This window comes from Macaca nemestrina, chromosome 2, assembly GCF_043159975.1.
Source record: "Macaca nemestrina isolate mMacNem1 chromosome 2, mMacNem.hap1, whole genome shotgun sequence".
In the NCBI taxonomy this organism is placed as follows: domain Eukaryota; kingdom Metazoa; phylum Chordata; class Mammalia; order Primates; family Cercopithecidae; genus Macaca; species Macaca nemestrina.
Window position 1 is genome coordinate 174,585,466 of NC_092126.1, and position 13,337 is coordinate 174,598,802.

Below are 13,337 nucleotides of genomic sequence, written 5' to 3' on the forward strand. Positions count from 1 at the left end.
GTATTTCATTTCATGAGATAAAACCACATTCTATAGCATTTTAATGTAATCTAAGTGCTTTGTGGGTACAGTGACCCTGTGGGGAGCCAGGGTGAGGAAAGTATACTCTGAGAGTCAAATTGTGTGCTGCAGGACCCATTTGCAAAATTAGGTCTTCCAGAGTTTTGTGAATGTATCAGAGTGATTTGGAACACTCAATTCGCCTGCCATGAGAAACAGTTTTATTTTTAAAAAGCATACTAAGTTAGTGGTTATTCATAATTAAGCATACGTCATTCCCAACTGATTAGTTTTAAAGTGTGTACGTGAATGTGCGGTATGAGGGCTAGAAAATCTGTTTTCTTTGCTGACTTTATTCGTAGTCATCCAGTATTTTTTCACTCATTAGTTATCTCATTAGACTATGATGCTAATGAAGTTAGGTTCTGTGATCCAGCTCTGTAGTTAACACTACCTAGAGAAATGCCCAGGTAGTCGTGCTGCATCCCTATCACTTTTCTGTCAGCTGTTCTGCAATATTGGCTACTGGTCACGGGTGAGAGGATATGCTCCATGATCTAAATCCATATCTCTGTTTAAAAAGCACCTCAGTTAACTGAGTGTTCTGAGCCAGAGGAGTGCTTATGCTTCATGAGGAAGATAGACGTGGACCTCTTGAGATAACTGAGGAAACAATAAATGACGCTCTTCATTTCCTTCTCCTCTCCAGGTCCTGAAAAACTTGAGAAATAAAAAAAGAGTCAGCCTTTATTGCTGATAAATGTTAGGCTGGAGTATGTAGCTTAATGTGAGAGAGCAAATGGACTTGCAGATCAGACCCCGGAATCACGCAGACTCACCCGCCCAGTGGAGTTGGGCTTCCTCTGAAACTTGTCTGCCCTGGGACAAGGGGTCAGGACTCATGCTGTCTGCAGGCAGCTTTCTCCCAGGAGGAAAATGCAGGGTGCTAACTGAGCCTCCCAGTTTATTCTTCCCTAAGTGACCAGTAGGTGAGTGAGCTCACCTCCACAGGGAAAAAGTGAGTGAAGGCACAGAATAGGGCCTTTCTAGTGAGAAAAAGTCATCTTCCCTTCCATATCCAATTATATAGAGTAAACTAGGATGAACACTCTTGCCTAGGAGAGACTCAAAGTATGGTGGGAACACAGAGAAAGAAGAAATTATGCCTCCTATTAAGGGGCTAGAGCTTGAAATATGGATGTGATTTTTGTCAGATACTCCAGGAAGAAAAGAATATTCCTGTCTAGATAATAATTATGAGAAAACAAATGGATGTAGGCTAGTTCACAGATTCATTAATTTATTCAGTAATAATTTATTGTCTACTATTGTAGGTGCTGGGGATAGTGCACTGAGCAAAATGTTGAGGTCTGTGTTCCCCTGGAACATGTATCCTAATGGGGAGAGAGAGATACAGCACAGAAATGAACAAATACATAGTGTACCAGGCAACGATAAGTGCTAAAAGGGAAAAACATAAAGCAGGATAAGAAAACAGAGAGCCATGGAAGGGGTATACAGTTTTTCATGGGGTGGTCTAAGAAGGTTTCTTTAAATAGCTAACGTACCAGCAAAGACCGGAATGATGTGAGGGAGGGAGCCACACAGATACCTGGTGAAGAAGCCCTCAGGGAACAATGCTGAGGCTCGCTTGACTCACACTGAGTGTCAGAACCAAATGAATGAGCGTCTTCAATACCATACTAAGGTTTTTTCTGCAGTCAGTGGACCACTGAAGAACTTTGAGCAGTGTCAGTTTTCTAAGTAGACATGTGCTCTTTTCTTTTTTCAAAGAAGGATACTCATTCCAGAAATACCTTACAAGAGAGTCTGGAGAAGTATGAAAGCAAGGATAGCAGGGAGATATGGCTATGGGAATTACCTAGGCAAGATTTCATGAGAATTATAATAGGGCAATAGTACTAGCAATGGAGGAGGAGGAACAGATGTAAGCTGCATTTCCTTCAGAGCACACACACAATTGATGCAGGGATGAGAAGACTTATCCATAGTCACAAAACACAACAAATGTAATCAGAATCCATGCATTATATTTTTTGGAGTTTGTGACTGGAGACCTAAGTACTCAGCATCATCATAAACAAACAAAATAAGATCTTGACCAAGTTGAGATTAAAGTGGCACTTCTTCTTCTTCTTTTTTTTTTTTTTTTGAAATGGTGTCTCACTCTGTTGCTCAGGGAGTGCAGTGGCACCATCTCGGCTTATTGCAACCTCCGCTTCCCAGGTTCAAGCAATTCTCCTGCCTCAGCCTTTCGAGTAGCTGGGATTACAGGCCCACACCCGGCCAGTTTGTGTATTTTTAGTAGAGATGGGGTTTCATCATGTTGGCCAGGCTGGTCTCAAACTCTTGACCTCAAGTGATTCCCTCTGCCTCAGCCTCCCAGAGTGCTGGGTTTACAGGCGTGAGCCACCACGCCTGGCTTGGCTGGCACTTACTTCTTTTTTGTGTTTATGTATATTTGGCAAAAAACTGAACTTATAGTTCAGTTTGGCTTAAAATTACCTATTCATGTTTTTATTGATTTACCTATTCATTTTTTATTGAGGCAAGCCATCATTCTCTCAATCTAGCAAACTGATTTTCTTAAAAAAAATGGATAAAAAAGGCAGGGACAATGCTTATGCATCAATACATAGAATTATTCTGGGGATACAAAGTTAATCTAAGATTGGACTAGTTTTCAAATTATTTACTGTGGTCTTGAATTCTTGTCAATCTTAAATTTCTGTCAAGTAATTAATTTGAAGGCTATAAAATTCAAATGAAATATGTTTCACTATGGTGTTTTATACGTTTGTGTGTATTAGTTCCAGTAAACATGGATATACATTCAGTACTTTTTTTTAGTGCTTACTAAATGCTGGGCACTGGGCTAGGTGCTGGGTTTACTCTCTTAAGGAACTGGCATTTTAGTGTGGAGCCCATGAAAAATGCAGTATGTAGCTGTACTTTGGTGGGTAGAGGGCCCATAGCTTTCCTCATATCTCCGAGGGTACTGTGTTCCAAAAAAGTGTAGGAACCATTGGTCCAAAAGACAAACAGATATATGAACAGGTATTTTAATATACTACAAAGGTGGGAAAACAGAGATAAAGGCGACATTAATTATGGGCACTAATGACATGGAAGGATTAGGAAAGGCTTCCTAAAAGAAGTCTGATACGAACTAACTGAAAGAGAAAATAGGCATTTACCTGGTGAGTGAAGCATGGAAAGGGTGGAAGGGCATTATGTGCAGCAACTGGAATATGGAGACAATGTAGAAAAAAATGTTTGAGATGTTAAAGATTTGTTCAAGGGGAGTATTTGTGCAGGAGTGGAAGGTGGCAGTATGGGCAGGTGAGGGGAAGACAAGAAATGAGCTTGGAGAGTTATCCAGAGGGCCAGGTCATGGAGGACAAACAGGATTTATTACGTGGTTGGATTTTATCCTGAGAGCAGTGGGAAGCCATGGAGAGGTTTTAAGCAGGAGAGCAGTGAAATACACAACTGATGGAAGACTGGCTGCACCCTATGACTGCAGGGAGAGCAAGAAGTTAGGGAGCTGTTGTGATCCAGAAAAGAGATGGTGGTTTCCTGAACCAGACAGTATACTGGGGATAGAGAAAGTGGTCAAATGGGAATCATTAAGGCAGTGAAATCGAGAGGACCAGATAGTTGCCCATGTGTGGGAAGAGGAGATGGAGAACATGATGATGATCCTGAGGTTTTGATTTGGACAACTGAAGCTTAGGGGCAGGGTGATGCCATTTACTGAACAGGAGACAAGAAGGAGGAGAAAGTCTAACATGGGAGGTGGTGTCTGTTTTGTTTTGGACATATGTAATTAACAGGTGATAAAATATACCTGAAATTCATAGTTTTAAGGAATTGAAATAAACAAGGCCAGGTTTCAGAGTGGATAATGGGGAGTATTAAATTTTGAGGCTGTACTTGCTTTTCTCCAATTCCTAATATGGATTTACAAAAAAGGGAAGTACTGTAGTATATGTCTGCTAGGAATCTTTGGTCTTTCCCAGCCATTTACTGAAGGAATACCCTTCTTTCTGCAAGCTCCTTTCAGGAGAAATATTTACAAAGAAGTGCAAATCAGGTGTGGCGGCTGTGCAGAGCTGCCTGAGGCTAAACCTGGTTTCCAGTCAGGTGGTTCCCAATCCTGGATGAACATTAGAATAATCGAGGGAGATTTTACAAGAAAATACCAATTTCTGAACCCTATCCAAGACCAATTACATTAGAATATCTCTAGTTGATTTCAATGTGCAACCAAGATTGAGAGCTACTGCCTTATGCAGAGAACTCAGCAGAGTTGGATTCCCCTCATTGAACAGTGAGGAAATATCAGCCTCAGAGGGAGGACTAAACAGAACAAATACCTTAAAGGGGGAGAGGAGGAATGTCCTGACACAGAAGTTGAGGTAAGCAGACCAGAGGACTAGGTAGAGAGAAGGAACTGGGAAAATGAAATGGTAGGCCAGATCCTAAACGTTTACAGACAAAGAAGTAAATTAGAGAGAGAAGGGGGAATTAGAAGTGGGCATATCACCATGAAATTATAAACCCAGAAAGATTAAGTACGTTTTATAAGTATGTATTCATGGGCTATCTTGAAACTTATTCACTTTTTAAAATATTAATTCTAGGTGGCCTTTTTTTTTTTTGGAGACAGGGTCTCTCTCTGTTGCCCAGGCTGGAGTGCAGTGGCGTGATCAAAGCTCGCTGCAAACTTGAAGTATAGGCTCAAGTGATCCTCCTGTTCCCGCCTCCCGAGTAGCCAAGACTACAGGCATGTGCCACCATGCCTGGCTATTTTTTTTGAGATGGAGTCTCGCCCTGTCACTCAGGCTGGAGTACAGTGGTGCAATCTTGGCTCACTGCAACCTCTGCCTCCCGGGTTCAAGTGATTCTCCTGCCTCAGCCTCCAGAGTAGCTGGGACTACAGGCACGTGCCACCATCCCCAGCTAATTTTTATATTTTTAGTAGAGGCGGGGTTTCACCATGTTGGCCAGGATGGTCTCAATCTCTTGACCTTGTGATCCGCCCACCTCGGCCTCCCAAAATGCTGGGATTACAGGCATGAGCCACTGTGCCCAGCCTATTTTTTTTTTATTTTTAATTTTTAGTGGCCGTGAGGTCTCACTATGTTGGCCAGGCTGGTCTTGAACTCCTGGGCTCAAGCCATCCTCCGTCCTTGGCCTCCCAAAGTGCTGGGATTGCAGGCGTGAGCTGCCACATCCAGTCTCTAAGTGACTTTTGAACAGAGAAGTTGACTTAATAAATGTGCTGGAAATGAATCTATGGGGATAGAAAGCATATCAGTGATTGCTTGAGGGTAAGGTGAAGGTGATGGGACAGGAAAGAGTCCTAAGGGAGGGTTTACAAAGGGTCAGAAGGAAACATTTGAGGTGTGGATATGTTCGCTGCTGTGATTGTGGTTATGATTTCATGCATGTGTGTGTTAAAATTTGTCAAATTGTGTACTTTAAACGTGTAGTTTATTATGCATAAATTATTCCTTTATAACACTGTCATTTAAGAAAGAGAAATGTCCTAGAACTCATATGTCCAACTACTGAAATTATTTTCAGGGCCCGTTTACAAACTGGGCACTAAAATTAGTCTCATTAGTTTTAGTTGCACCTTTAACTTTATTAATTTATTTATTTAAGAGTCCAAGTCTTACTACCTTGGGCAGGCTGGTTTTGAGCCCCTGGCCTCAAGTGATCCTCTTGCCTTGGCCTCCCAAAGTTCTGGGATTACAGGCATGAGTCACCACACCCAGCCTACCTCCAACATTTTTGTAAACCAAAGATTTATATTATGTCATTTAATGATATCTTTAAATCATCAAAATTGATTTCAAATAACGTAGCCATTTTCAAAGATTATAAATGCGTCTTCAAGAGGTAAATATTTGTTCCCAGGAAGAAACACTCACAAATGGCTCTTATGGGAATTAACTACTTAGAAGGGAGCCTGATGGATTTAATAAGAATGGCCTAGATTTATTTTATAATTGTGCCTTGGTGGAAGGGCACAAAGGTTGGTCAGTTTGAGCGAAGGATCCTGGGGTCACTTCACCATCTACCTTTTTCCCTCCCCACAGAGAGGAAATGCCTGACATTTAAAGGACTAGTCCAGTTCCAGAGCAGAACATGTCCTGCTGTATACATAATTTTTTCACATGTAGATGTTTTATGTTAATTTAAAGCCTTTATGTTGCATGATTGTTTTTTCCCTGCAGTTTCTTGTGAAGCTGTAGCCAAGACTCCACTCTGGGCTCCATCTTTGTGCCATAACTCTGTCACTCTGTGGCTGCATTGGAGGAAGACGAGTCATTATTCTAGCAGCATGACTTTCTGACTAACAAATTAGCCCGATATTTATTAGTAATAACTGCTTTTTTCTTACAGTGGATAATGAAAACCTGCAGGGGGGCTTCATGCTGTGTTTCCTGGATGATGGATGTGGCATGAGCCCTGGTAAGTTAATTATCTAGATACCTAACTGGCTGTTAAAGGAAACAGTCTGAAAACCTACAAAATAAATAAAAATCAATTGAGCTATCTATGCAAAAACAGGTATGGAGCTATTAAGGGAAATAAGCCCCAGACTTGTTGTTGAACTTTTTAAGTATCCCAGCTGGCAGAGTAAATCTATTGTAACCATCTTAACCAAGACAAAAAGTAAATGTATGTAAATATTGTCAGAAAAATGAAAGGCAAATGTTACTGATTGTAGGAAATAAGCATCTGGGAATGAATGGAAAACAAATAGTCACTGAATGAACTCTGAGATTGTTTTTAGCTCGCCCTTTAGGTATTGCTTGGGAGATCCCCAGGCTGTTTCCTGTGCCTTTAGGCTATTTTTAATTTTGCTTACCCTTGAGGTAGAGGTTACCTCTCCTTGCTTTTAGCCTTGTTTTTTCCTCTGCATTTTGGAAAATTTAGTTGCTTCAAATGAATGTTCCCATCATAAGGAATACATCTACAATATATTTCATGACTTATCTTTGTGTATTCAAGGTTAGCACAAAGCTAGCGCATTGTGGGCACAAAGTGTCTGTGTGCTGTGAAATTGAAATGTGATTCCATCTGAGGGCATTGGGCTGTTTTAGATTTATTGTTTTCCTGAAATCTTTAAACACGGTGTGTTCCACAAACTAGGGTTTTTGACCACTAGATTTTAAAAATGGTGAGAGTTTTCAAGTAATATGGAACTGCCGTGGTCTGTTCCACAACCAAGGAAAGGATGCGTCAATATGCTCAGATATTGATTTGCTGTTAGAAGCTGAGAATATGAGACATGGCAAATATGTGATTTCGGCTCTGAAGTTTCCCCTTGGTCTGAATAGTTGAAGAGTATTTATTAGCAAGTTTAGAAAGACTATTTCACCCAGTTTTGTTTTGACTTCGGATAATTTTGATTTTTCCAGGTCATTTTGATTTAAAGTATTCTTGGTCTTTTAGTGTTTAACTAAAGGAGAAGGAAGAGTTTGTAACAACAACAACAACAACAAAAACCCGTGCTGAAAAAAGTGATTTTTCTCTTCTAGCCTGAATGTTAAGTTCCTGTTTTTGAATTCCTAAAATAAATGACAGAATATATGTGATATATTCTAAGGGAATTCCTTATGAAAAGAAGCAACTCTTTTTATATGGGTCATGAAAAAAATGTTAGAAACACAGACAAATGATGAATATTCAGACCTTCAGAAGGAACTCACACTTCAGTTACATAGTAGCATCAAGTAGTAATAAAGTAGAAGGAAGATGACTAAAAGTAGAATCTATCCCTTGTTCAAAGGGAGCTACATCAATCTGGACCCATAGAAAATGACTACAGTACTTTCTGGGTTTTTAAAAAATTATCTAGTCTTGCCCCTTTATAGTCCATTCCCCACACAGCATCCTGAGTGATTTTCTTTCTTTTAATGTACATTTTATCATATTATTTTCCTGTTGAAAACCCTCAGTGGTTTTCTATTACTTAATACAATTTGTACTCTCAGCATCTCTTCCAAGGGCCTTACATTATTTGGCTCTATGCATCTCTTTGGCCTTTTCTTGTTCTTCCCACTTCCTCGCTTAGAACATTCCACCCACACATGGCTGGCCCCTGATCATTTGAATCCATCTCATGTTAACTATCTGGCAGTGGGCTTCCCTGATCATTCTGTTTGCAGGCCACATTCCTGTTAATTCTCTATCCCTTTATCCTGGTTTTGTTTTCTTCACTTAATACTCTCAGTCAGAAATGATCTTGTTTATTAGTTTACTTTCAGTCTGTTTCTCCTACCACAACATAATGTTGTCCAAGGCAGGAGCCATGCCTGGCCTGTTCAGTGGTTTATTCACATGCTCAGAACCTGGTAACCATGCATGTGAGTTCATGTAGTGTGTAATGAACACATAGGATTTGGTTCAGAGCTATACTATGTCTGTATCAAGACTTACAACTTTGGGTTATAATCCTAGCTATACCGTCTATCAGCTCTGTGACCTTGGGCAGGTTTTTAAAACTCCTTAGACTTACATTTGCTCATCTGTGACATGCAGGTCATAATAATAATAATACTTTTCTTGTTTTGTTATAAATATTAAATAAACTGTGTATGTAAGTTTACAACGTAGTACCTAGCACATACTAAACAATCAATAAGAACTAGCTAATATTGTCATTATGGATATCCTCACCTAATGCCTAACCCCTCATAGGAACACATCATAGAAGGTCCAGTTAGTTTCAGAGAAGCAGAGTGTATGGTGGCTTCTACACACCTCATACCATGTGCCACTGAACTATAGCATGTCTGTACCCAGACTGACACAGGGTCCTCAGGACTGTTCTTCAGCATGTATTCAGGTAGGCCAACAAGAAGAACATTCTTGGTCCTGGAGGTTGCTATTAATATATTCTGGAGTCCAAAGGATTACTGTGTAGAATTCCAGAACACGTGGAGAGGTCAGGAGAATGACTTGGAACGTCTGAAATGATTAGCCTTCTTTCCCAGGTGGTATCAGAGCAGAGGCCATCCTGCCCCTCTTAGTCTCACACGGGCCTGGTTAAGGGTTAAATTTGTGGGGAAATTACTAGTGGTACAAATAATTCAACACTTATAATTTGGTAACACCCACCGAGTGCCAAGTTTTGTGTTCAGGATTTCACAAATACGTCATCTCATTTAATTTGTTTCATTTATCTTCATCAGCAACGCTGTGATATAAGTATTAAGTAGTTCCCTCTTCCAGAACATGGAAATTAAGGCTCAGACTTTTTTTTTTATTATTATTATACTTTAAGTTCTAGGGTACATGTGCATAACGTGCAGGTTTGTTACATATGTATACTTGTGCCATGTTGGCGTGCTGCACCCATCAACTCGTCAGCACCCATCACCTCGTCATTCATGGGGAGGGGGGAGGGGGGAGGGGGGAGGGATTGCATAAGGCTCAGACTTTTAAACTCTACCTAAGGCCACATGGTTAGGTCTGTCTCATCTCTTTCAGTATACAGTTGTTTCTCGGTATCTGTAGGATGTTGATTCCAGGACCTTTCTAGGATACCAAAAGCTGTGGAAAGAAAATGGCACGGTATTTCCATATAACCTATATGCATCCTCCTGTATACTTTAAATCTTCTCCAGATTCCTTATAATACCCAATGCAGTGTAAATGCTGTTAAATAGTTGTTAAACTTTATTGTTTAGAGAATAATGACCAAAAAAAAAAAAAAAAAGTCTGTACATGGTCAGTCCAGATGCAACTTATTTTTTTCTGAATATTTTCAGTCCGAGAGTAGTTGAGTCCGTGAATGTGGAGCCCACAGTACCTTGGGCTGACTGTAATACCATTAGGACCCTTGTCAGAGACTATGCATCCTGATGAAAATCCTTGTGTCTGGGCTGACCCGAGAGGTAGGGATTTGCCCTGATGTTCTGAGGAATGTGAGATCCTGACAACTGGGCCTCAGGCCAGTGTCAAAGAATCTTCCTAACCACCTTAAAAGTCACTGTCAATTACAGAGGAAGCTTCAGACATCATTTACTTTGGACGATCCAAAAAACGGCTGTCAACCTTGAAGTTCATAGGGCAATACGGCAATGGTCTTAAAAGGTGAGAATCTTTTTTTCCCTTAAAACATGTATTATTGATACTGGGAACACTGTTTATAAAGCAGTTTACACAGAATGATGCAGGCATGTAAAGCTTTAAAAAGAATATAAACTTGAGGCAGGGGTGACCTACTTTGTGTTATAATCTCCATATACAAAACTGACTTTTTTTTTTTTGAGACAGAGTCTCACTCTGTCACCCAGGCTGGAGTGCAGTGGCATGATCTCGGCTCACTGCAACCTCCACTTCGCTGGTTTAAGCGATTCTCCTGCCTCAGCCTACTGAGCAGCTGGGACTACAGGCGTGAGCCACCATGCCCAGCTTATTTTTGTATTTTTGTAGAGACAGGGTTTTACCATGTTGGCCAGGCTGGTCTCGAACTCCTGACCTCAAGTAATCAGCCCATCTCAGCCTCCCAAAGTGCTGGGATTACAGGCATGAGTCACCATGCCCAGCCCGTAACTGACTTTTATCTTTACAGCATTTGAAGTTAATTCTCCCAAATAATAAGATAAATCCTCTTTCAGAGATCCCTGAAGCAGTACCCCTGGACTTTAGGGCTTTGTTGCATCTCTATGTTCTGTTGTTTCTCAAAGCATATTTTAACCTAGGTGCTGTGTCTGCAGCTCATTTTTTTTAGTGTGCTGCATTGAAAGTTGAGGACATGAGGCTCACTTGTACGGCTCCTGCCTGAGACAGATGATTGTTCTTTCAAGCCCTGAATGGACCCTTTCCCCAGCAGCCAAATCGCAAGCGAAAGTGTGGAGCTGGCTTAGTTCAAATTCTTCTGCTTTACTTTGAAAAAAAAGAAATTATACCCTCTCGATGACGGGTCAGCAGAACAGTGTTGGAAAGAACATCCTATTACAGTACACAGTGGTAACAGCCTACCTGTTTCTTCCTTTTTAGTATTTGAGATGTAAAACATGATGTTCTTCATTTTCAATACAGTGGGTCCATGAGAATTGGAAAAGACTTTATTCTTTTTACGAAGAAGGAAGAAACGATGACCTGTGTGTTTTTTTCTCAGACGTTCTGTGAAGAAGAAAGTCTTAGTGAGGTAAGAGTTGAGGTTTTCCTTCTGTTCCCATAGCAATGATGTTGCTTTCATTTACTCTCTCAGGAGGTGAAATCTTGTCGTGGGTTCTTTCTGATATGATTTAGAAACTTAGGAATATGTTTGGGAAATGGAGAGAAGGTATCAAGACGTTCTGGGGACATCAAAGGCCTGTCCTCTTAACCCTTTCCTGAGAACTTCATTTTCATTATCCATGTGCTCAAATCTCCCAAAAGAAGAGGCTCCCTTAGACATGATGAGCTTTTTAGAAGAAACCTGAAAAATCTTTCCAACATATGGGCCGTAAATGGATTATCATTTTAAAAATAAATAAAATATTGGAGTCAAAGACTTGGAATACAAAATGTAAAGAAATTGAATGCAAAGTAGACTTAAAACTGTAACTCTGGTGACCATAATTTCAACTCCATTTGCTGATCCAGAGGCATTTGCTGCCCCTGGATCCATTTGCAGAACCAGTGCCTGAGTTTTATTAGTATGACTATCAGTTATAATTCAGTACAACAAATACATGTTGAGGAACTGCTCTCTGCCTGGTACTGGATAGACTCTATGAAGGTAGAAAAGAAGCAGAAGATCATGTGGCCATCTAAGAGTCTTCAGCTTTATCACAAAATAAGGTAGACGCATATGAATTGGATAAAAAAGTGAGGGTATTTAAAAAGAATGCTCCTCAATGAGTCTGTGTGGCTGCTGTTACCAGATTATCAAAAGCAATGATATGGATGGAGAGATTAGAGGGCCTCGAGTGGCCAATGAGGGTTTTATGGAGAGAGGACAACTTGCAGCTGGACAAGCTGGTACTGGACAGTAATGGCCCCAACAAGTCTCAGACCTGGAGATGCATATGGAGTTGGGATGGATGGTGTAGGACTATGAGACTGCCAGTGGGTGGGGCTGGGTGACAGGAGCAGTCTGCAGGTAAAAAGGAGTAAGCCGTGTGGGAACCTGACATGAGAAAAAGTGATGCTTTAAGCATTTATGTTGCATGTTATGTGTGTAAAGGGCATGGAAGATTGGGCTAACCCTTATTTATAGCTTTCTTAAAATGGGCCATTCCCTTTTTTTAAAAAAAAACTAACAACAGCAACCACTTCCCGTTTCTACTTCCACAGAGACAACCTCTTGCAACAATATTAACAAGTTCTAGCTGGGCATGGTGGAGTGCATCTGTAGTCCCCGCTACTTGGGAGGCTGAAGAGGGAGGATCACTTGAGCTCAGTAGTTTGATCCCAGCCTGAGCAACATAGTGAGATCCTGTCTCAAAAAAATAAAAATAAGTGGCCTGTTCTTTTGATATTTACCCGCGTATCTCTAAATAGCATGCTTGTATTGCTACTTCCTGATTTTATCTAGGCATTATCTATTAACCTCCCACTATAAGAGAGGATTTACCTACCTTTTTCTCTGCTTCTATCATATAATCACAGTCTTATCATCCCCCACCCTCAACATAGGTTTATTGTAATTTTAGTTATGACAGTATTCAGTATTTACTTTATAAGGCTTTATAAACACTGTTCAACTTATACCAAGTCATTGACTATTATTTTTCCTTTCCATGTACAACTATTTCCCCTAAGATTAATAATTGACTGCTTAGTTTTTTATGTGTATTACTATCACTGAATATTTGCTTGGTTTTCTGTGTTCACATCACTCTGTTAACCCCAGTCTCAAAGTGCTGTCCTCTCAGTTCCATTGTCCTGATAAAGTCTGCTTGGGGCTTTCTCCTGTGCTACAGCTCACACTCCTGCTTCCATGGCGGTGTTCAGCTGCCATCCTGGGATCGCCCTTGCCATCGTCTTGGTGATTCCCTTCCCCTCTCTTCTGTGTCATCTCTGAGATCCTAGATACCATGTCTTCTTCCGTAGCTTGCTCTCTCTTCTTGGTACAGCATGTTCTCCAGTGACTTCGTGAGCAAGGGAACATAGAGGGCAAAATATCTGGAGACCTCATATGCATTAAAAGGTTTTTATTCTACCCTAACACTTAATGGTAGTTGGGCTTGATATTGTTTCTAGGTTGGAATTTATTTTCCTTCAGGGTTTCAAAGGTTTTGCTTCATTATCTAATTTCTAGTGTTGTTATCGAGAAGTCTCAAGCCATTTAATTACTT

At 40.5% G+C, this 13,337-nt stretch overlaps 1 protein-coding gene across 7 annotated transcripts in view; it reads left to right on the forward strand.

The window, feature by feature from the left end:
• LOC105477562 (MORC family CW-type zinc finger 1) overlaps positions 1–13,337 on the forward strand; it is a 167,295-nt gene that overhangs the window by 7,490 nt on the left and 146,468 nt on the right. For all 7 annotated transcript variants that reach the window (XM_011734123.3, XM_011734125.3, XM_011734126.3 and 4 more), the window contains 3 exons: positions 6,439–6,507; positions 10,050–10,140; positions 11,092–11,200. In XM_011734123.3, coding sequence (XP_011732425.2) covers positions 6,439–6,507; positions 10,050–10,140; positions 11,092–11,200 — 269 coding nt within the window. The remainder of the gene's footprint in view (positions 1–6,438; positions 6,508–10,049; positions 10,141–11,091; positions 11,201–13,337) is intronic.